General features: G+C 34.8%; 1 protein-coding gene across 3 annotated transcripts in view; it reads right to left on the bottom strand.

Moving 5' to 3' along the window:
- LOC128860591 (uncharacterized) overlaps nt 1-24,448 on the bottom strand; it is a 53,536-nt gene that overhangs the window by 25,442 nt on the left and 3,646 nt on the right. The window contains exon 2 of one of the 3 annotated variants that reach the window (XM_054098204.1): nt 15,139-15,210. The exons of 1 other annotated variant lie outside the window; for it this stretch is intronic. In XM_054098204.1, coding sequence (XP_053954179.1) covers nt 15,139-15,210 — 72 coding nt within the window. Of the gene's footprint in view, nt 1-8,060; nt 8,153-15,138; nt 15,211-24,448 lie in introns of those variants that run through there. One more of the 3 variants, XM_054098206.1, reaches the window with a different exon arrangement.

The following is a 24,448-nucleotide window of genomic DNA, read 5'->3' as shown; positions in this document are numbered from 1 at the left end:
CCACACTTTAATAGCGTTAATGAAAAATAATCTAGATGATGGTAGGTAATTAAATTTTGGAACGATGAATTTGTTGTGTCTGCGAGACCTTACTGGTATCAACTTCTCTGTCAGATAGGGAGGAGACCTGAATAATATAAGTTTGCACAAAAATATGCAATTCCTAGCAGATAAATAGCTATTAAGGCAACAGCCTAGTAGCCTTGATCTGAAGGCAGAGATATGGTCATATCTGCCAATCCCATATACATACCGCGTGGCGTTATTAAACGCCACATTAAGTTTATGGCAAGATGTGGAGTCGAGTTTGCTGTATACCACCTCAGAGTAGGTGATGAGAGGCATAATTAGCTGGAGAACTAATTTGCGCCTCGTTTTCTCTGGCGTGAATGTTGCGGAGACACTCAGCTTTCGCAATGTAGCGTAAATATTCCCCACAACCCTATTTATATGGTCAGCACAGGTAAGTTTTGTGTTAAGAATAAACCCCAAATTTTTTACCTTATCCATAAAAAAGGTAATAATAAAGTATACAAATTATATGTATTATGAATATTTCAACACTGAACTTTTTCCGTGATAACTTAGATTTTGTCAAACAGAGAGCTTATTGCAAACTAAACCATGAAAAGAAGAAAAATAGCAAACGTGCACGCAAAGACAACTGAATAACGGATAACGGGACTCAAAAAAAAGAAGGAAAAACATGTGTATTCCTTTTCAACATTGCTCTGTATTATAAAGTGGCGAGTACATTTAAAAATTTGTAAGCGTTGGCTTTTGACGTCGTTTCGAAAAAGATGCTTTTTCTGTACTCAAGCGAGTACAATGGGATCAAATGGGTTAATGTCAAGCGTAAAAAAGGTACTGAATCGAATTTAAAGTGTTAATTATTGAAAACTTTATTTAAAACATTTCCTTATAAACAATGCATCATTTTGCTAGGCATTAGATCAAAACCCGGTATGAGGCAGTGGGGCTATGTTATTTCAACAATTTTTGCAAAAATATTTAATATCATGAATATCAACCGGATCGCACCATAAATACGCTTCTTCTAAATATAGGGTGGGCTACATTAGGTCAACAAAAGTTAAATACGAATCGCCTTTTTATTTTCTAGCATAGCTAATTTTTTTGTACTTTTTAAAGGTTATAATTGGATTATTAGGAAGTTAAAAAATGCGTTAAAATTCTTTTTTTTTCTTTCTTGTAATTGATAAATTGTTATGACGCAGCGAAATTATTGAGCATATTTTAATTAAAAATCAGTTTCCACAGCCTTCATAATTAGGAGGTTGGTTGGTGTTCAGTGACCGACCGAGGTGCTCATTGAAAAATTATTTGCACGAATAATAGGAAGCTGAGCGGCAGAGTATTGCATATTTGGCATTTCCAGCACAACATTGCGGGTAATTTCATCAAATTCTAATTTTGTAGGCAAGACTACCAACTACGATTCCATTACGCTATTAATTTCACACAATTAGCTATAAAACTAATTTTTGAAATAATGTTTTATTGTTGGATAAATCGCAATTCCATTTAAGTGGGTATCTAAACAAGAAAAAGAGTGGACTGTGGTGCCCTGAAAATCCAAGCCCTCTGTCCAAATGCACCGTTCAGTGCGATGTTGTGACTAAAAAAGTTATCGGCTCATGTTTCTGGTTGAATGAGGATGAAACGCCAAACACGATTTCTGGGGGTTTTTAAAGTGCCATGATTCACGACTGTTTGCCGGCGACGGCGTAGCTGCATCCTGTGGCTCTAAGAAGATGGAGCGTCTGCTCACACTACAAAGCAAAGTATGGACCTACTGCGCGAAATTTTCGTGAACATTTGATTTCAGAAAACTCAGATTTCTCATGGTCACCTTATTAATTTGTTTTAACTGCACCCGAATAGGGGAAACAATATTTAAAAGAAATAAGTCTTAAGTTTATGTTAGTAAGGCAAAGACTTTTAGATAACTGAAGCAGAGTATTCGAGATAACACGCAACCTTCAACAAGAAAAATTACGTGGTGTCATGGGAAAGCGCGCTAAAAAAAGTGCTCATCTGAGATTTTGTTTTGTTTTTCATTGGGTGTTGAGCCGAGCTCCTCCTCCTATTTGTGGTGTGCGTCTTGATGTTGTTCCACAAATGGAGGGACCTACAATTTTAAGCCGACTCCGAACGGCAGATACTTTTTTATGAGGAGCTTTTTCATGGCAGAAATACACTCGGAGGTTTGCCATTGCCTGCCGAGGGGCGACCGCTATTAGACGAAACTTTTTCTTAATTTTGGTCTTTCACCGAGATTCGAACCTACGTTCTCTCTGTGAATCCCGAATGGTAGTCATAGTCCAGTCAAAAGAAGATTTAACTTAGTAATTTTAGGAGTATGCGAGTTTATGATTTTATTATGTAAAGCCGATCACTGTGAACTTAAGTTTGAGTTTTCGGGGTCGGGGGTTGTGTCCCGCGGCCGCCATCTTGGAAATAAGGGTGCAACTGGTTTTTGCGATTATCTCGTGAATTTCGAAAGTTACGAAAATTTTGTGAAATACTTTTTTGTAGATAATAATTTTATCTACAACTTTCATTCAAAACTTTTTATTGTAAAATTAATCATAAAAAAGTTATAAACAAAATTACGCGAAAAATTAAGGGATGCATTGTTTTAACCCTTTCAATACGGATTTTTTTTAAGGGGAAAAAATATTTAACCATGAAAAGTTATTACTAGTGATCTAAATAGTATATCCTCTTGTATAAATAAAGAAATTATTTCTAGGAATTGAGAAAATGTCCTGGGAAAACATTGTCCCACCCGTAATGAACACTCAGTAGATCTATAATTGTCGTTTTTCCACTTACTGACCTAGCACGTGCTACGATTTAACTACTACTGCAAAACATGTGTAGAGAAAAATACAAAGTATAACGGGTCATACGGAGCATAATTGATGGTATATCTCGTAAAAAACTGATGGGAAGAAAATACACAGCGATGCAAAGAAATATTTGGCATTTAGTAAAACGAAAACACTCATTGGGACATATGTGTCCCGTCAGTATTGAAAGGGTTAAAGCGTAATAATTTTTTTTTATTGATTTTATGGAAAATATACATCAGAGCTTTTTTATAGAGCATTCTTTTGTGAACATTTTTGTCTATAAGTTTTTTCCGCTATCTTTATTTAGCTGCTAAGCTATGATTTTGAGCTGCTAAGCGGAGCAACCAATACATTAGCGAAGCGCGTACATGATTACACAGGCCGACAAAATTTAATCAACATTCAGGCCCAGAAACCAGACTATATATTTCCGAAGGTTTATGATGCGCTGAATCCAAATCTGGCCTCAGAATTGCTCTATCAGCTCTGGTTTTTGAGATGTCCTAACCTAAAAGTGCAAAAAACATCATTTTTACCCATATTTGAGGTTATGTAGCCTTACAGATGTTTTCTTTCACCAAAATTAAAGGATGGCATCTTTAAATACAAGCCTTCTTTTTTCAAATGGCGTTTTGTCTGCTCAAATATCATTTTTTTTCGCAGAGATATCGCATTTTGAAATTTTCATGTTTCGAAATTTTCCTACGCCTGAAAATCGATTAAGATAACATAGACATGATATAGTCGATTACTAATTTGGAGTTTGTGGGTAAGCCTGCTTGCGGTTAAGTGGGTTAGCCTGCTCGCGGTATGATAGGGGTGGTTTCTAGGGGTTAGGGCTGTGTGTGACTCGGTATCAAAAGGTTAGATAGTGTAGGGGTGTGGTGAGTCAGCACACTTATGGTGTGAGACAAAATTTTAAGAAAATTAAGACTCAATTCAAGAAAATTAGTAAGCGACTATATCATGTCTATGTTATCTTAATCGATTTTCAGGTGTAGGAAAATTTCGAAACATGAAAATTTCAAAATGCGATATCTCTGCGAAAAAAATGATATTTGAGCAAACAAAACGCCATTTGAAAAAAGAAGGCTTGTATTTAAAGATGCCATCCTTTAATTTTGGTGAAAGAAAACATCTGTAAGGCTACATAACCTCAAATATGGGCAAAAATGGTGTTTTTTGCACTTTTAGGTTAGGATATCTCGAAAACCAGAGCTGATAGAGCAATTCTGAGGCCTCTGTGTAATCATGTACGCGCTTCGCTAATGTATTGGTTGCTCCGCTTAGCAGCTCAAAATCATAGCTTAGCAGCTAAATAAAGATAGCGGAAAAAACTTATAGACAAAAATGTTCACAAAAGAATGCTCTATAAAAAAGCTCTGATGTATATTTTCCATAAAATCAATAAAAAAAAAGTTATTACGCTTTAAAACAATTCATCCCTTAATTTTTCGCGTAATTTTGTTTATAACTTTTTTATGATTAATTTTAATATACAATAAAAAGTTTTGAATGAAAGTTGTAGATAATATTATTATCTACAAAAAAGTATTTCACAAAATTTTCGTAACTTTCGAAATTCACGAGATAATCGCAAAAACCAGTTGCACCCTTATTTCCAAGATGGCGGCCGCGGGACACAATCCCCGACCCCGAAAACTCAAATTTAAGTTCACAGTGATGGGTTTTACATAATAAAACCATAAACTCGCATACTCCTAAAATTACTTAGTTGGCTATTTTTTTTGTCTCTTTTGACTGGACTATCACGCACTATTCGGCTACGGCGGCCGCCAACATTTTAATACCCTAATAAAACCAACTACCGTTCGGAGCCGGCATAAAATCGTAAGTCCCTCTATTTTTGGAAAATATCAAGGCACACACCACATATAACATAGGAGGAGGAGCTCGATCAATCACGTGAAGTATATACGTTTAGCATATATATATTTAGTGCATCCAGGTAGGGAGGTAGGTAGGTGGAAGTGGCAGTCGGCCCTTAAACCAATTTATAAATCACCTCGTTAAACCATTTTGCTTAGAATGCAAATCCATTGATCTGGGTGACACTAATATTCCTAAGGTCTTCCTCCTTCTCAATCCTGCAGCTTCTGCAATACTTGAAATGAGATACATTCAATTTTTGAGCATGTCGACCTAGCAGACAGTGGTGACCTGCGATCAAAGTAACTAACATACCTAGATACGTTTCTCCATCTGGTGCCCTCTCTCACCAATTCGTCTGTCTTAACTCGCCAATTACCGGATCAGATTTTTGCCTATGGCGAGACCAAATTTTTACAGAATAAACTAAAACAAAATTTGATCGAAATCTATTCACCTAATTCGAAACCAGTTCGTTCATGTTTTCTCAATGACAATCAACGAAATAAAAGACCAGCCGCTAAAATGCTTTGGATAAATTCTAGTGAATTCTAACTTTTCATTCGCTCAGTTTATTTATTTTTACGCATACATATATACTTATGTATGTCAATTGAATTTCGTAATAATTTTTTAGTGATTTTTTTTGGGCTTGGATTATTGGGTGTTATACAACCACTTTTTTATAATGACTTAAAGAGAAGGCGTTTGCTTTCTTTTTGGGAATTCCCCTACAGTTACAACGTAAGTATTGCTCATTATTTAATAAACGGTATTACTTTATTTTTAGTTTTCAGTTATTTAGCACACACATTTCAGATTTTTTATTCTTCTTTTGAATAATGAATAAACATAAAAATCATTTTGGCAGTTTCCTTTCCTTTTATTTTTATTGCACGCACATATAAAATACAAGTAAGCACATACGGATGTGTGTTTGTGCATGTGTCCGTTATTTGGCAGCGCCAAGTTTTAATTAATAATGAAAATGTCGAAAATATGGGCCAAGATGGTAATTATTAAGCAATAACGATTTTTCAATATATTTGTATGTGTGTGTGTATTAAAAATGGACACATTATTATAGCATTCATGTATGTATACCCCCTCAATCACAAAGTTCTCAGAATTACTTCCAGGTGACGCTCTAAATCAATTGATTTCAGTTCTGTATTCTGTGATCAATATTCCTACCAAAATTGTCAACATTGCTTGACATTTGTAAAAGTTACGTCGTCTTGAGTAAATCTGCCTGTGCACGTGTTTTCGATTTTTTAAAGTCTGAATTTGAGTTAGAATTTGCAATAAGGAGTTTTTAATAAAATCCATTAAAAATGGATTCAATGGGGCGAAAAGCATGGAAATTTTGAGAAACTGTTTCGGCAATGATACTCTAAAGAAAACCTCCGTTTACGCGTGGTGTGAACGCTTCAGAGGAGATCGTAAGGCCATCGAGGGTGACGCATGTGGTGGGAGGCATTCGATATCGAAAGCTGATGTAAACTTGAATAAAGTGAAGGAAAAGTTGATCAATAACAGCAAATTAACCATCAGAGAGCTGGCGGCAGACTTGAACATTGCTTGTGGACACGTTCTGGACATTGTAGTTAATAATTGGGGTTTGCGTGGTATTGCGGCAAAGTTGGTCGCAAAAGTCCTGAATCTCATGAAAAATCGCGAAAGACATGATTTCCAAGGCTGAATCCAACCTAACATTCATCAAACCCAGTGCGACCCGTAATTCAGACATCAGGCGAGTGAGTAGAGAGCTCCAAATGAACCGAGACCAAAAAAAACGACGTCGTCTTCAATCAAAAAAGAAAACTATAGGCTTGTTCGAGCTTCATGATTTGTGCATGATTTGTAAAAGTATCACGTTCGATGTAAAATTCTGGCAACATTATCAAAAGCAAAAAAGCAACTTTCGAGGTGTCAAAAATTCAGCAAATGTTGCGCCCGAATACAAATAAATCGGAAAATTTGTTGTTTGCCGAACATCAGAAAAGTATCAGTTGAGCAATTGCAACACTGTTGCAAATTGTCATCAGTGCAGCAGTATTGCCGCTTTTATTACGTGCCTCGAACAAGCCCTATATTTTTATGGATTACAACAGTATTATACACCACGATTTTTTGACAATAGATCAAACAGCTAATATACTATATACATATAATTGGCGCGTACACCCTTTTTGGGTGTTTCCATCCAGCAGGCATCGAACTCAATTGATATGACTCCCTGCGATGTTTTTCTGTTTGATGGAGAAATAAAAAAAGACACTACGGGGAATGCGTTTTAACAGACGAAAAGAAGTAATGAAAAAATCGACGACGGCACTCACTACCAAAAATAGACTTTGGGAAAAGTTTCGAGAGCTGGATCAAACGCTGGCTTAAGTACGTAGCAGTTGATGCGGAGTACTTTGAAGACGATAATATCACTTTTGAGGAATAAACTTGTATTTTGAATATATTCCGGGAACTTTTTGCTCAAGTATCAAAGTATACCACATACATATCTAACCTCACATTTACAAGTACAAATATACATATATGATACACGCAAGTAAATGATAACTTTTCGTAAGTTTGTAACCTCAAACTATAGGCAATCAGAAGAGGGAGAGGAACGAAGTTCTTACTGCTCAGTCTAGCGGAAATAAATTTTCTCTACTACGAAGTGCTTCACTTTTTATTTATTCCCACTTTCTGATTTCGCAATTCATTGCGTTTATAATCAAAGTTTTCCATTTTCTCACATGTCCAAGTGGCGCTTCAAAGTCAAGTTCAATGTACAACTATAATGTAAAAATTCACAACTACACTGCAAAATTTACAACTCTTTCACTTGTGTTGCGCCCGCGCTAAAAGCCGTGCATATGTATGTGTGTATGTTCGCTATACACATATGGGCATATAAGCGACTCGTTTTGGGTGCCATTCCATGTTGGATGTAGGGCAGATGCGTAGCGGCGATGTATTCAAGCAGCTGTAAAAATTGGTTGCTGAAACCTTGAACTACCTACACTTTGGCGCTACTACAGACAACTACAGAAGCGAGTATGTACGTGCATGCACATGTGTGTGTAGGCAATGCCTGTCACACACTACGTATACGTAACGTTTATTTTTGTGCCCTGATGTGATAAGACTGGACGTTGTCAACTCCAAAATCTACTGATTCTGCAATGTTCTTAAATGTGTTTGTGTTGATAATTTAAACTAAACACTGTCCGTATGTATTTATGCACTAACGAGAAGGTAGGTCAAGGAAATGCCGCGGCCACTCACCGTAATTTCCCGCAACACTAAGGAACACATAAACCATTTTTTCACGCTATGGATATTGTTTTTGTTTTATTTGAGCTCGTAGATATTTATGTTTTGCGCCTATTTGTTATTAGTGCGACTTTACGTAATCAACAAAAACAAATATAAAATAGTGATTATTATTTTGGTAAAAATAAATAAACAAAAAAACTATAAATTAATTTGAGCGACTCGTCTCTCGCCTATGCTGACGGCTTCACATGTTAAGCGTTTAATCGCGTTTTGAATACTACTACCAAGCCGCTGCTCGACGAAGTCATCAAGCTGCCCGTCAGCTGTCAACGAGTGCCGCTTTATTCGAACAAACTGCAACAGCACGTAAGTACATACATATGTAAGGTGTTGTACACAGAAAAAGCTAGATAGAACAGCCAAAAAAAGAAATATTACCAAGTGGCGTCAAACGGCATTCGAATTTCTTTTAAAATTTGTTTGTTTGTGCGGTGTTTGCGTTCTTTGCCTAGGTTCATGCATTCGTACGTTGGCCCATTATGCAAATGCGTACTTATAGCGCATGTGAAATACGTATGCAAATATATGTATATATACTGTGTGTATCCAAATAAATTTATGTATGCAATCTGGCCACCCAACTGCCCAACCGCCTTCTATCGGTTTACCGGTTAAGTTAGCTGCGCGTCGCTGGTTTTCATAGACCGCATATTCGACTTTTGCTCATACACATCGACGTTGTTTGTGTATGTATGTTTACATGTTCAAGCGTATATATGTGTATTTATGTCGGACATGCATGATTTCCTTTCAAGGTGAACTGGGCCCATTCATTTTTCATGCGCCCAAGATTATTTTATTACAATAATATTTATAATTATTTAAATTTATCTCTAAAATACGTAGCATTTAATAGAAGTGAGACAGCTGATCACTAACTTTTTAAGGCTTCTTCCAAATTGGCTTCTTCTCTCTCAAAAAATTCAATTCGATAGGGAAATGTAAATACGCCAAAAAAATCATTTTTCCAAAGAAATATATTTTTGATGCTTGTCAATTCAACTTTCTTTTCAATTGATCGAGCGTTCAAACCATAATTTAGTCTTTTTGGTCGTAATTATTATATTTACTAGCATAATTTTGTACAACAAAAAACATTATGCACACATATGGCTATTAAATAGGTATGCAGATATGTAATTGCATAAATTATGCCAGAGAGTCTAATTCCAGAGTTTGTGTGCTGATAGAACTACTGATAGCCACTTCAACTGGAAGGTTCATACTGAATTTAGAGGTGGTTTGTTTAGAATCGAATGACCCTATTTTTTGGTGGTCGTGAACACAGTCTAAATTAGGCGAAATGAAAGAAAACACATATACATGTACAAGTATACTCAATTCAGTGGCCACTGGTGCTGGTGTCAGGGCTTTGATTGCAAAGGCGAAATATGGCATGCCCGCAGTTCTTGGCTTCATAGAAGCCGATTTTAAAACCTAGGCGACTTCTCAAAAGAAATCTATTATTTTTGCGTAATTATTTTTTTGAATTTTTGAATGGAGTTCCACACAATGGTTTCAGAAATCTAAAAAAATCGACTACTTTGTATTTGCTTCTAGCAATAATGGGGTTTCCGAACTTCGTAAAGTGGCCAGAATTTTCCTACGGGAATTTTAGAGGCTAAACGAATTTATTTTCATTAAATATTGTATTTAAGAAAACATTACCTTGTCACTAGACACTGCTTATTGAATACTGACAAAAAACTATTTCTAAAAACGCAGAGGGTGCTTTTAAACTTTTGCACGGGACTGTGTAAAAATTAAGTCAGTAAAAGAGTGATTCTGGTTGTCTAAGTACCATTCTTCAGAATTAAATAATTATGAAAAAAATTAAAAGACGTAAATATGTATGTTGGTACACAACATTTAATATTTTTGACTTAAATTCTAGTAGCCCTATATTTTTGCGCTTGACTGTATATTTTGTAAGGAAGCTAACATTTTTAAGAGGTTCATTTATATACATGTAGTATATATTTTATGTATCGGGTGTTTTTTAGAAGCTTGATAACTTGAAATGGCAATACAAACTGGAAATATTTTTGAAATTAAGGTTTTTTATTATAATCTGGTATTTAATTTCATGGCATTTAGTTTTTGAATATAATTTCTGGTATTTGTCCGCCGCGGCTACGACTTACTCGTATACGGTGCATTCGATCAATCCAATATTGGAATAAATCATTTGCTAAGCGCGCTGTATTGCAAGTTTCTGGCGTCAAATGCTTCATAATGTCTTGCCGCACCTAATTGAACAGAAATGTCAACACAGTTTGCCTTTCTCAGCTGTCAAATCATAGTTATCGATATCGACAATTCTCGTGAACCTAACAAAGCAACCGAAACTTATGTACATATTTTAGGTTTTTTCTTTAATAACTATAAATATGTACAATGCTTTTAACTTTCGAAACAAATTTAGAAGAACATGCCCCACTTCTGAGATATGCCATCATCGGTGATTTTCCAAATTCTTCTCAGATTTTCTCAAGGTCAGCAGCGTCACGTAATTTAGTTCAGGGCTCAAATGTACTCGTATGTACCTACCCCTTACGAAGCAGCATGATTTTCAGCTATTCGCAAACTTGTTGATCGCAGACAATAAATACTCGTAATCAGACAATCGCGTATGCTTATCAGTCAAAGCTCAGCAGTACAGTGAGCTTTTTCTTGCCTTAAACAACTTGTCTGTTATTAGTAATAGAGTGGGAGCTATACTCGGGCTTTTAGCCACTTCTCTCTTTATCAGATGCTCTCTCGAAAATGTGGGCTGTAAGTTGAAACAATTTGCTTTTTATTATTTTGCAAATTTTCGTGCACTGTACAAACCGCATCATCGTCTGTCATCATTTTGGTTTTGTTGTAGTTTTTATTTTTGTATTGCTTCCACATTTCATTTCATCTTTGGCCGATGACACGAATAAACTAAAATGTGGTGCCAACAACGTCAACATACATTACAAAATTAATATAAGCAGAATACAATAACAATAACAATAACATAATCAACGATTGTGCGCTAAAATTCATTTGATGGGGGAGAATACAAAAGCTTTTAGCTATGAAATACTAATCAATGGATCGTCTACATGCAATGAATTTATATACATATGTGCAAGTGTATTTATTAAACTTATGTATGTAAGTATGTTTATACACATGTGTAGTAAGTAAATCATTGTTTTGTTTGAATATTAAAGGTATGAATTTACAAATTTTAAACCAACCAATTTTAAACTTTTTATTCTACTGCTAATCTCGTAAAATTATTATATTTTATTTTCTTTTCATATACTTTTAACTAAGGGTCAAATTGATCATTTCGCTCACGTCTGATTCGAAATGATATGCTTTCTTGACGTACAGTTGTTTTGCCCTTTATGGAGGATTTCGAGCTGGCTGTTATTCTTTTAGAGCTCTCATTGTTCCTTTTCACTCGAAAGTAACTCACTCGAATTAAGTTTGCGGTACGGAGGACCTGTATTTGATACTCATCGTGTTAAATTATTACTTTTGAACATGTGATTAAACTTTTTTCATTTTTAAAAAACCGGTTGCATTTGTTTACGTTCGCTTTAGAAAAACTAATTGACATGAACCAAGAATTAATTCCAATAACTTGCCTTGAACGTTCCATAAACATAGGTATATTAGTGCACATGGTTTTTTATTGTTGCATGCAATAGCAATTACACGTAATAAACAATGGTCTTCAGAATTGATCTTTTGATCTTTGGAATCAAAAATAACCTTCGCCCAAAGTACCGCACACTTTTGTTATTTCTTAGTTGTTGGCAAGCCATAACCTACTTTTTTCCTCTCATTTAAAGTTCTAAAATTTTAAAAGCAACAGAAAATTTTCTAAATCTATTTGTGAATGAATTCATGCGATAGGTTAGTAATGCTTAAATGCGTTCTTAGACTGACAGTTTTTTTGTTTAGTGTGTTAAAAATATAAAAGTAGGACATAAATAAGTGCGTATATATCGCTTATTTGCTGCATAATTGTCGTAAAAAAAAAGTTTTTAGAGAAGTAGTCAGAAATGACCACCTGTCTGATATGCTCTCGCATATAGTATGAGCTCATGACTCAAATTTATTTTCAAGTTAAGTATTATAAAATGATTGAAACAATTTTAATATTTCACTTTTGAACAAGTGAGTGAAAACCAGAATTGAAGTGTGAGTGATTAAAATTTTTTAATATCATTTTTTCGGAGACTTCTATTCAGTTCTCCATACTCAGCACTTATAACTTTGGAAATACAAAATAATTTTTTTATAAAACTTTTCTCAGATGCTTTTGAGATGCTTCAATTCTTTAGTATACCTCGGAATCTTGCTCTTTCTGTTTGGAAAAGTTGGAATTATGAATCTTAGATTTGAATAATTCAAATTCTATGTGGTATGAGATGTTAAAGGTTTTCGAAATTGCATATTTTAAAATTAAAATTGAAACGTTTTACTTCCAGGAGAGATATTTGAGAAATCATATGGCTCTATATTGAGTACAGATGGAATATTTATGATTTGAGTTGCATGATATGTTCTTGTTCTATGTTTAAAATAAGGAAGTTTAAAGATGAAAGTTAATAAGCCGAACATCGCAAAATTTTGAACTCTCTCAAATGCTAAAATTCTTCAAGAAAATACTGATTATCTTAAAAAAATTATGTATACAAACATATCTAGGAAACCGGAATTTTCAATAAAAAATTAAATTCATTGTGCGAGAACGAAAGAAAGCATTTTACCCCAAGCAATGTCAGCTGCAAAATGGAAGAATACTAAGAAACTTGGGAATTGATCATTTGAAGCCTGGATTCTCGTTCGAAGGAATATCGACGTAAATGAGGGAGCGGATAAATTGGGTAATAAGGGGGTCTGCCTGGAAGACTCTTTAGCGATTGCACTCGGAATAAATCAAATATAAATTCAAATGCAATTGTTTGTACTGCCTAACAGGAGGTGATTAGATATTCAAACGACACTTAAGTGCTGATTCTTAAAAATTTTGTACAAAGTACGTGATATTTCTCATCACTAACCCGTAGCCGAACAGGCTTACCTTAAACAATTTGAATAGTCACGGGTTCGAAACTCATTCCGATAGACATGAAACATCAAATGCTAAAAAAGTTGTTTCTAATAGAAGTGGTACCTCGGCATGCAATTACAAACCTTCGAGTGTATTTATGCCTCGAAAAAGCTCCTCGTGAAAATCATTTGCCGTCCAGAGGAGGCTTAAAACTGTAGGTTCCCGAATTTGTGGAACAACATCAAGATTTACACCACCAATTGAAGGAGGAGCTCGACTAAATACCCAATAAAAAGATGCACGTGCCAGTTTCATATATAAGTATATGTACACGAACATATACAAAACAAACTTGTAAGATAGCAAGTGAACGCTGGCCAAATTATTAAATAACTATAACAACGGATTTGTTAAATAGAATAGACCAGTCATATGTTTTTATAATTTCGGCAGCAAGTAAGAGGTCTTGGCCGCAAGAAAATAAAATGGGCAAAATTGAGCGATAACTTGTCTTTAGAGGCTCAAGTTACAAGACATTTTCGTTCTCACGACAGTCAGTTCTACGTTACCGGAAGAATGGTATTATATACCACGAATTTTTTCCAGAAAGTCAGACAGTTAAAATAAAGGCTATTACTTGGGTTACTTGGGCGTTATGAGACGTTTTAACAGCCTAAAGGAAGTAATGGAAAAGTGGAACACGGCTCTATACCCAAAATAGAGTTCCACAAATGTTTCGAGAGCTGGATCAAACGCTGGCATAAGTGCGTTGTAGTTGATGGGGAGTCTTCAAGGCCATAATATTACTTTTGGGAAATAAATTTGTATTTGAGTTATATATGCCGAGAACTTTTTTGATCAAAGTGGTACCCCTCAGAGGGAAACCGCCAGAACTGGTCCATTGCGGCACCACATATGACTGATAGCCGTATTTGTACCTGTGTCTATATTTGTGTAGAGAGTGCAACGGTTGATTTTTTTTTAATACGGCAGTACACACAAAGCAACGGACTCATTTTTGTGAGGCTATAAGCGATGGATGCGCACCCCTACTCAACTATCCACCCACTTAACAAGAGAAATGAAACGGCCGAAAATCCTCTTCGTTAATAGAAATATGTATGTATAGGTGCCTTATAGTGTATAAGAAATTATAGGTAGGTTTGTAAGAAACGTATTTGCGACAGATATTTGATGACACATTTTCATGAATGTGGCCACTAACACTACTAATACTTTGTAATGTGTGTGGGTATTTGTATTTATTTATGTAGTGTAATGTATAATATAGATATATTTACATATGTTAATGATGAATTTCCAGCTGTGTTTGATGAATTTATTTATTTATCCTAGTCAAAAGGTAATGACGAAATAATAAATGTAATGCAGAGTAGTGAAACTCAGTACAAAGCTTGTGAGAAGTAATACATAACAAGTTAAAAATACTTAATGTACATTAAGGCGGAGCGTTGCTTAGCATTAAACAATTCACACATTCTTTGTTGCAAAGAGACCCAAAAAATCGCAAGAGAAATGTGGTATTTATAACAAGCTAGAAAATTTAGAAGATTCGACAAGTACAATATTATGTTTGCCCATCCACTGGATTGCCAGATATTTCATAAAAAATTCTTGAAAAATTGAGACTATTATTTTTTTACGTAAATATTATTACTCCAAGTGAATTGTAGACTTTTTGTTTCTACATTTTTTTCACAAAAATTTATTCTCTCTATTGTACCATACAAACACACATATATACCTTTACACAGTACATTTGAGTAAAAACATACTTACAATGTATGCGCTTACATGATGACAAGAATGACTTACACATACACATACATAGATATATGTATGTATTAATTTGTAGTATATAATTTACGAGAACCACAACGAATCGAATTTGTTCCCCATTCGAGTACACAAAACACTAGACTCACAAAATTGTCAAATAATTACAGTTTTTTCGCAATAATTTACCCATAACTGGTGCCATGCAAACCAAAAATCGCGTTAACGTTGCTCCACATCCCACTTTCGGGTCTCTAATTTCTGTAACATATTAGAATATACATATTTTCATTAAAGTAAGTGAATTACGGTGTTATCAAATTATTTTCTTCTTTGCAAAAATATATCCAACATCTCCAGATAAAACTATTTATGCCCTTTTTGTCCAAATATTTGCTTTAATTCTCGCCTTCAAATTTCGTAGTTTGGCATGAAGAATCTTTTTCTTCTGCCGCCAAACCGTTTGCTTAGTATATATGTACAGATTTATTTAGAAATTCATTGCTAATGTTGTTGTGTAGCTGTTCATTGATTACTTTCGAAAGTCGCTAATTGAACATGTGATTTTGGTTCTTTCTTCATTTCGCAGGCCAAAAGCTCCGAAATGTACAGCGACAATACACATCCTCTATACCAAAAAAATCGAAATTCGTATAAATACGAAAAAAGTACCTTTTTTATTAAACCTAATATTTGCCTCTTACTTTGATACACAAATTTGCATGCTTTTCCAATTTATCAAACGTGCTTTCTATGTACCTTTTAGAAACGTGGTTTAGGGTGTCGGTCTAAGCGAGTTAAATTGTTTCAATCCTTTCGTGACGCTTTCCTCTCATCAAAGGTGAATGCGGAGTGCAATGGTGCAATGAAATACAAATTCGTCCGATTGTCAGAAATTCACTCACAATCTCACTTTAAGCTTAGAAAACCCTATATAGGGATCCATTTCAACAGTGGCGGATTTACACTAAGTGCCAACGGTGCCTGCGCACAGGGCGGCAGATTCTAGAAGGGCGGCAAAACTAGGAGAAGAAAATTGAAAGAAAAAAAATTATACTCGAGGAGCGGCGGGTATTAGGGGCCACCTTAGGGAAAACGCTTATGGAGAAAATAAGAAGCTGATATCGGATTAGTTTCTAACAGTTAGTGAAAGTTTAGTCATTCATCTATGCGAGAAATAATTGTAAGAATATAAAAGTTAATTTCTGAACGTTAATTATACGTCCCTAAAAAAAGTGTTTTGGCCCACATTATCCGACATCGTCGGAAATTGTGGGAAACCAAATCTTTTATTGAAAAACGTTATGGTTTTAATGCATAAAATAACATTTTTACTTAAATTACGTAAGACCTCTCGAATGCATTAGTGTGTATGAAAAAATGAAGTATGTCTTTTCATATATTATAAATAAGTATGATTCGAGTGACAAAAACTGTTTTTTTGAGAATTACTTATCAAACAATGTTGCTTCATGATAATTGTTGTAATAAGTAGTTTGTTTGCAATTCCATCTTCAGAAACCTTCGTACACACAGAAATAATCGTTATCTATGGTTATATAATACGTGGCCCACAATACCCGCCAGAGCGATTTTATTCATTGACTTCTTTAGGGCATAAAAATTGATTTTATTCGCAATAACAAAAATATTTCGAAGTTGGAGAGAGTCCGGTTAGCGCAAATGTGGCACAGGAAAAAATACATCACTCATTCGATTTTGTATATTAAATTGTTAAAAACCGACAGTCCTTCTAAAACAAGGTTAGAAAGCAGGTGCATACAGTAAAAGCATTCAAATACTTTTTTATTGACAAATGTTCTTAATAATACATAGATAACCGTATTGATGTAACAAAATATTTTGTCTACTATGGCAAAATCATTGAAACTCCGATCTTATTCGAGGAAGATGTAACTGAGAATGCTATAACGAGACAAGAAGCTAGAGTACTGAGGATTCAACTAGAGAGACTTGAGATAACATTCATGCACATTCTTTGGCATTTTTTACTATCACGATTCCACGCGGTTAGTAAAAGATTACAGAAAGTTGAAATCAACATTACTGATGTAGTTAATGACTATCGTGGACTAATAAAAGTAGCAGCAGATACAAGAATATCAGACGACTGTTTCGAGAAAAAGAAGAAGAAAGTTACAAGCTGACGAATCAAGAGACGAACGAGTTATACACTGAGTTTCCAAATGTGGAGATAGCATATCGAGAATATTTAACACATTAGCGTCAACAAACTGTAGCGCAAAACGTTCATTTTCATGTCTGAATAGAGTAAAAAAACATTTCCGTTCAACAATGTCTGAAAACCGCCTGAATAGTCTGGCTCTACTGTGCATTGAGTCTGATTTACTTGAACTTGTGACAATTTAATACACCAGTTTGCAGTACGAAAAGTCAGACGAGTTCGCATTTAAGGTAATGTGTAAAAATTTGATCTCATAAAAGCAATCATTCCTTTTTTTTGCTCATCTAATAAAGATTGATAATATGTTTAAGTAAGTATGCTGTTATATAGATTCAATTGGATTCTATTTTTTAAGATGTACTACTATATTTTATGCTATTTATTACATTTTCCTGGCACTTAATTTATAATTAAACAATAAAAATTTTGCTCAACAATAAAAATTGAAATATATGAAATATTATTCTATAATCTGTTAATTGATGCATAAAACTACCCAAAATTTGTTTTGTTACACCTGTTTATTGTGTAACGACTATTTTTTGTACTATAATACAAACACGCACACTCAAATTTAAAAAATTAGGGCGGCATTATTCATGGTTCACAGGGCGGCATTTTGTGTATCCGGCACTGCATTTCAATATTCTTCAGATGCTATATTTTTAATAAAATCAGGCAAATTTTTTAAGTTTAATTTGGGTAATCTAATCTGTAGATTCGGAATTCACAGAGAGAACGTTGGTTCGAATCTCGGTGAAAGACCAACATGAAGAAAAAGTTTCTTTTTATAGCGGTCGCCCCTCGGTAGGCAATGGCAAACCTCCGAGTGTATTTCTGCCATGAAAAAGCTCCTAATAAAAAAATATCTGCCGAGACTCCGAGTCGGCTTAAAACTGTAGGTCCCTCCATTTGTGGAACAACATAAAGACGCACGCCACAAATAGGAGGAGGAGCTCGTCCAAACACCCAAAAAGGGTGACAATGCATATATGTGATTGCCAGCTATATGTGCCTAGTTATCGAGTTCTTTATACAGGTACTAAAGTATAGAGTATTTCATGACATTTTTGTTTTTAAAGCTGTACTGTTTTCCAAATTTACTCTGTTGGCGTGGAAGCTTCCACTATTGGATGGCCGTCTGATGCCATTCCAGCAATGCAAAATTTCGATAGGCATCAGATGAGCACCACTAGACAACAACGATCAGGCACGATCTTAATTGAAATCCGTTGCCGAAGAGCGATACACCTGGTTTCAATGAAGTGGCGCTCGATTTTTCCCAATCCTTTCTTTTCATTTTGTTTTTTTTGGGCCATGAACAAATTTAGCGCTTTCTTTTGCTCACGTTTTGTGGCACAACAAAAAAACTTCCTATGCTCTTGAATAATTTTTCTTTAGAGTTTGCTTTGAAATAAAAAGTAGCTTTTCCAAGAGGACATCATGGATTATTAACTGGCTTAAAAAGGAAGATACAGGTTGAAAATTAGACATCTTACATCACTTTTAATTATTGTTTCGTGTAGATGACTCCTTCGTTCGTAAACAGTTGAAAAATCGTTAAAATTTTCTGCGCAAATCAATAACAAGTTCGTCAAACTTGAAACAACTCCATCTTGTAGGCTTGTAGCGACTCTCAGATGTTCCGAATGCATGGATTTGGTGCGTGACTACCATTCGGGAGTGTGTAAGTTCGAATCTCCGTACATGAAACAGCAAAAAGTTGTTTCTAATAGCGGTCGCTCCTCGGCAGGCAATAACAGGCATTCGCGTGTATTTCTTTCAAGGAAAAGCTCCTTAAAAAAACCATTTGCCGTTCGGAGTCGGCTTAAACCTATAGGCCCCTCCATTTGTGGAATAACATCGAGACGCACTCTACAAATACAATGAGGAGCTGGGCCAAACACTTAACACCAGTGAACGCGCCAATTATTTATTTTTTAATGTTAGATGCAATAATACTGCAATACATTGAGGTGAAAGTTCACTTGAAACATGGGAGAACCGATACTAAAATTTATAATTTACTGAAATAGTGTGGAGCATATATGCTAGCGTTGCCCTTCGGTATTTTCCTACAAGAGAAGGCACTTGTAGTTTTAGGTCGTCTGATAAAATGATACAATGATACAACACAATAATATAAATATTGTTGGAATGAGTTTTTGTGTTATAATCTAGTAGATAATTTCATGGCATTTTGTGGTTGAATATAATATTCGGCTTTGTCCGCCGCGACTACGAGTTACATGGTCCATTCGATCAGTCCAATATTTGAGTAATTTTTCCAATAAATCTGCCCGTATAAATCTATTGATAAGCGCCCTATATGGCAAGTTGCGCCGTTTCGGTGGAACCAAGTGTCCTCGATGTTTAACTGATTAATTTTTAAAAACAAAAATTAAGTCAGCATGGCTGGATGGCGCTCGCCATTCACCGTAACAGCAGCCCCTTCCTCATTTCAAAAAAAAATAAGAAGTGATGATGCCGCCAACGTGTAAACCGTACGTAAAATGGACGAACTGATCTATGAACTTCGCAAAAGATTTGTATTTTTTCAAAGTAAATTTCCATAATGTGGAAGCGTTGTTCTCGCGTTAAACGATTCATGATGACCGCCAAACTGTACAGAACAGACAGACTGAATGTTAACACTGTTTGCCATTCTTAGCTGTCAAACCATAGTTATGGATATCGATAGTTCTCATGCAGCTTGAAAAACACCCGATATTTATAAGAAGCTTTTTCATGATCAAAATACTCTCGCAGATTTTTCACTTATAGAGGAGAATCCAATATTACAAAAAAAATTGTCTAACATTTAGTTTTTCATGTTTACAGTGGGCGTCGTAGTGACGCTCAAATCACTTCGCCAATGACGGCCGCCTTAATACATATTTACTATATATAGTACACTAGTAAATACACGGCATGCGTTGCTCCGCCATTACGCCAAAGTATTTTATTTTAACACTTTAAGATACAATATATACTTGTTTCCATCCTCTGTAAAACTAAATAAATATTTTGGATTTTCCACTCGAGAGCTAAGTAATTATTTAAATAATTGATCCTTAAAACTGAACTAAGCCGCTGTAAATATGAGCTAAAAGTTCAGATCAGCAAGTAGTTAGCTTTTAGAAATTTTTAGACAGTAAGGACATTACGTCAAACTTAATTTTTTTGCTGCATTGTATGAGGATGGATTTGAAAAACTTGATTTACTTAGAAACAGGAATTATTTTTCCACTTTAATTAAATGTACATTTCTGAAATAGCATGTGTGTGATTAGAAATACTTGAAATTTCCATTATTTCGAACATTGGCATGCATCAATAGAAACAACCGAACCGTCTTCCAATTTCTTCTCGCTTTTGGCCAATTCAATTTCAATTGCCCGCGAGTAGACCACAAAAATAGCCAAAAAGCAACAGTTGAGCTGTGCCTTGTGTGCATCTGATTCGCCTCTGATTCGCAAAGCAACAAATATAAGCACATTAGGCAATGCTCTGTGGCAATGAATAATTTTGACTGAAATACTCACACAATTTCAACAGTATGTGTATGCATATGTACGTATATATAGTATATTACATACATACTGTGCGGTTCACTTGATTAGCGGCTATAATTTTTAAGGAAAAAAAGGTATTAAAGCAACCGTATTTGATATAGTAATCAAAGGTTTGCTGATAATTCAAGTGAAATCTTTACTTTGCTCGAAAATAAGCATACACCCAAATATTATTCCATCTAACGGTATTTCGCAGCAGCAAAGCTTCAGCAGTTGTAAAACTGGGCTTGATTATTTGGATAACTTGAATAGAGGCACTAACCAAATAAGAAAAATAAGAACAATATACGAAATGTTTGCTCTTTACATTTATTATTTATAGTTTAATAGCTAGCTGCCACTTTGTTTATAAATTACTTCGTAAATACGTTGATGAATGGATTTGTACAAATTCTTTAGATAGCCTAATGAAATTCCAGACCAGACCTTTTTAATGATTCGAATTAAAGCATTTTTGTATTCAAATTGTTGGCCATTCTTATAAACCTTACGAGCAAGCCATCTCCTTAAATTTTCAATAATGTTCAGATATGGGGACTACGGCGGATATGCTAAAATTTCAACGTTTTGGGACACAATTCAAGTTTTGGCCGCACTTAAAAGTCTGCACAGGGGCATTAACCTGTTGAAAGATCCAATAAATAGGTCCAAACTTTTCACGAATCTCAGCAAAAGATGATTGTAACAGAGCTTTATAACATTTTCCCGCTTAAGTCATCGCAATAGTAATTGTACCGGTCCGGCCCATCTAGATTAAATTTCTTTTCGTCCCTAGTATCTTTCATTTACAGAACTCCAAGGCAAGTGTCCCCTTGCAACACCGAGGCGGCATTCTTTGATTTATTTATTCGGAGGTGGTTTTTTTGTGTATCTTTAAGCTTCAGACGTGGCGCTTTTGGAATGGTCTAAAACACTTGACGTTTCTTTACTTTTTGTTGTTGAAAGAGTAGAATAAGAATATTGCGGGTTTCCTTCGATGTCAAAGCCCTGCCTTTGTAATGCTTACCATAGGAGTCACTTTGTTTCAGGTAAAGATACACAACGTTTGGCCATCGACCAATCGTCAAGGTATCGATTTGTCTTTTTTCGCGATCTGTTAAACCTTTCTGCTTTCCCATTTTATTATAAATAATAAGTTTTCGACCAAACACATTGAATTCTTTAAAAAAATTATCCCTTTTCACAGCTTTAATGTACAAATAATGTAGGCCTCTATTCAAGTGAACCAATGAATCAAGCCCAGTATTACAACTGCTGAAGTTTTACTACTGCGAAATACCCTTAGGTGGCATACTATTTTGATGCACGTTTATTTTTGAGCAAAGTAAACTCTTCACTTGAATTATCAAAAACCCTTTTGTTACTAGATCAAATACGGTTGTTTTAATAACCATTTCTTCCATAAAAATTATCGCCGCTCTATTTATGTCTGCACCAATGCATTCACCAAAGGTTTTAGATCTCATGAGAGCCGCTAATTTTAAAACAAATACCAAACATACCACAGTAAGTGATCTAGTGCCTAGTCTTGCTTCGGTGTCTAATTCATTTCGTGAATACAGAAGTGCGCATGCATGTGTGTACATATGTATGTGGGTAAGTCAGTATTTAAGTGATACTTGCGGATATTGATATTATGTATTTTTGTTTTTGGTTTATTAAGAGTATGCGGTTTTTCACATTATTAGATATTTTATGAATTGACGCGAATAACAAAGTGCACGTCACTTTACCACATATGCATACATGTATGTATGTTTGTGTGTTTGCCTACAGCTCCCTCTCCCATCTTTTACAAGCGCAGTGTTCAGTTAAAGTTGTTCTATTGTTTATGTTGTGATCTTTTGTTTGCGCTGAGAGCAAAAAACCAGTATGCAATAGTGAACTACTCGTAATCACCTTTTAGATAAAAAGCCGGTCACGTATAGGGATACACAGCAGCGCACTTATATAAAATATGTATAGATGTTTGTATGTATAAGTATCTATATATATAGATATGCATGCCATTTGTGCATTAAAAAGCAAACATTCAGCTTTTTTGTGCGATTCATAATTAAACGAGCGAAGAAATAACAAAACAGAAACGATTTGCAAAAATAAAAATAGTAGAAGTACGAGTATATGCAGTCTTAAGACTTCCAGCTTGTCTTTTTAATGTCGGTCCAAGCGAGCAATGGATTATAATTTTATTGGCATTTGAAAAAAATGTTAATTTTTTTAAAGTCTAGTATTGCAATCGTTAAGTCTGGGACTGACAGCCACTAATAAGCGGCCATACAAGTGACTAATTACCAATTCGCATAGATTTTAGTGTGGCGCAAATAATCGCTTAAACTGGCATTATGAGCTCGACTGATACATTTGCGCAAGTGTATCCAAATAATTGATGCTTTTAAAAAATTAATTCAAGAGAACTTTGCCCGGACAAAGTAATGCGCAAAGTTATGCGCAGACTAGATTAGGTTAATTGTTAAGACTAGATTAGGTTAATTGTTAATTCTTAGTACATCCAGATGCACTTGAACTGAAACAAAAACACTTTGCCCAAAAGAATTGTGAAATTCAAGAATCAGCGCACAAAAATCATTCGACACTATTTCCGTGATTATTTAATTTTAAAGATAACACAGTCCTGCGAGGGTGAGTTTCTAGAATGGCTGTACTTGTTTCTTGTAGTTTTTTATGCGCTGAAAACGAATCTGGTAAGGTAAAAAAATGGCCATTTTAGCCATTTTTGATAATTTTTTTTGGGATAGAAAAATTTTTTTTTTCAATTTTCGACGAAAAGGTCGCATAGTACAACTCTTTAGCTTTAAAACCCATTTTTTTAAATTATTGTACGATTTTTTAAAAAAAAGTTATGACATTTTGAAATTAACAGTTTCAGTTACGTATACGTTGGGTATAACGTCTATTGGCGTAACTTACGGTAAAGTTAATTTCAAAATGTCATAACTTTTTTTTAAAAAATCGTACAATAATTTAAAAAAACGGGTTTTAAAGCTAAAGAGTTGTACTATGCAACCTTTTCGTCGAAAATTGAAAAAAAAAATTTTCTATCCCAAAAAAAATTATCAAAAATGGCTAAAATGGCCATTTTTTGACCTTTTAGGCTTCATTTACCAAAAATCCTGACGTGATGGAGCATTTTGAAGGTCAGATTCGTTTTCAGCGCATAAAAAACTACAAGAAACAAGTACAGCCATTCTAGAAACTCACCCTCGCAGGACTGTGTTATCTTTAAAATTAAATAATCACGGAAATAGTGTCGAATGATTTTTGTGCGCTGATTCTTGAATTTCACAATTCTTTTGGGCAAAGTGTTTTTGTTTCAGTTCAAGTGCATCTGGACGTACTAAGAATTAACAATTAACCTAATCTAGTCTGACTTCAAAATATGCGACGCAGAAAGCATCTGTTCGGCATCTGTTCAGGTTGAAAAAGCTAGACAAATCGTCTAACAGAAGCAAGTTCTAAAATCAAAACCGGATTTCTAATTTTCAACTAGAAAATAAAATAATTCTAAACTATTTATATGGCATTTGAATAGGGAAGTTAAAGTCAAAAGAAAGTTTTCTCTGCTAGCAGTATAGTATATGTGCGATTCTGGAGAAAATTTTGTACCCAGGTAAAGATATTGAAGAGTTGGAAAACATAGTTCCGCAAAAATGAATAAGTCTTCAGTATGTTTTGAAGGCGCTGATCACGAATCTGG

This window comes from Anastrepha ludens, chromosome 4 (genome assembly GCF_028408465.1).
Source record: "Anastrepha ludens isolate Willacy chromosome 4, idAnaLude1.1, whole genome shotgun sequence".
Classification (NCBI taxonomy): domain Eukaryota; kingdom Metazoa; phylum Arthropoda; class Insecta; order Diptera; family Tephritidae; genus Anastrepha; species Anastrepha ludens.
The sequence above is the reverse complement of the archived record's forward strand: the minus strand, read 5'-3'. Positions and strand labels throughout refer to the sequence as shown.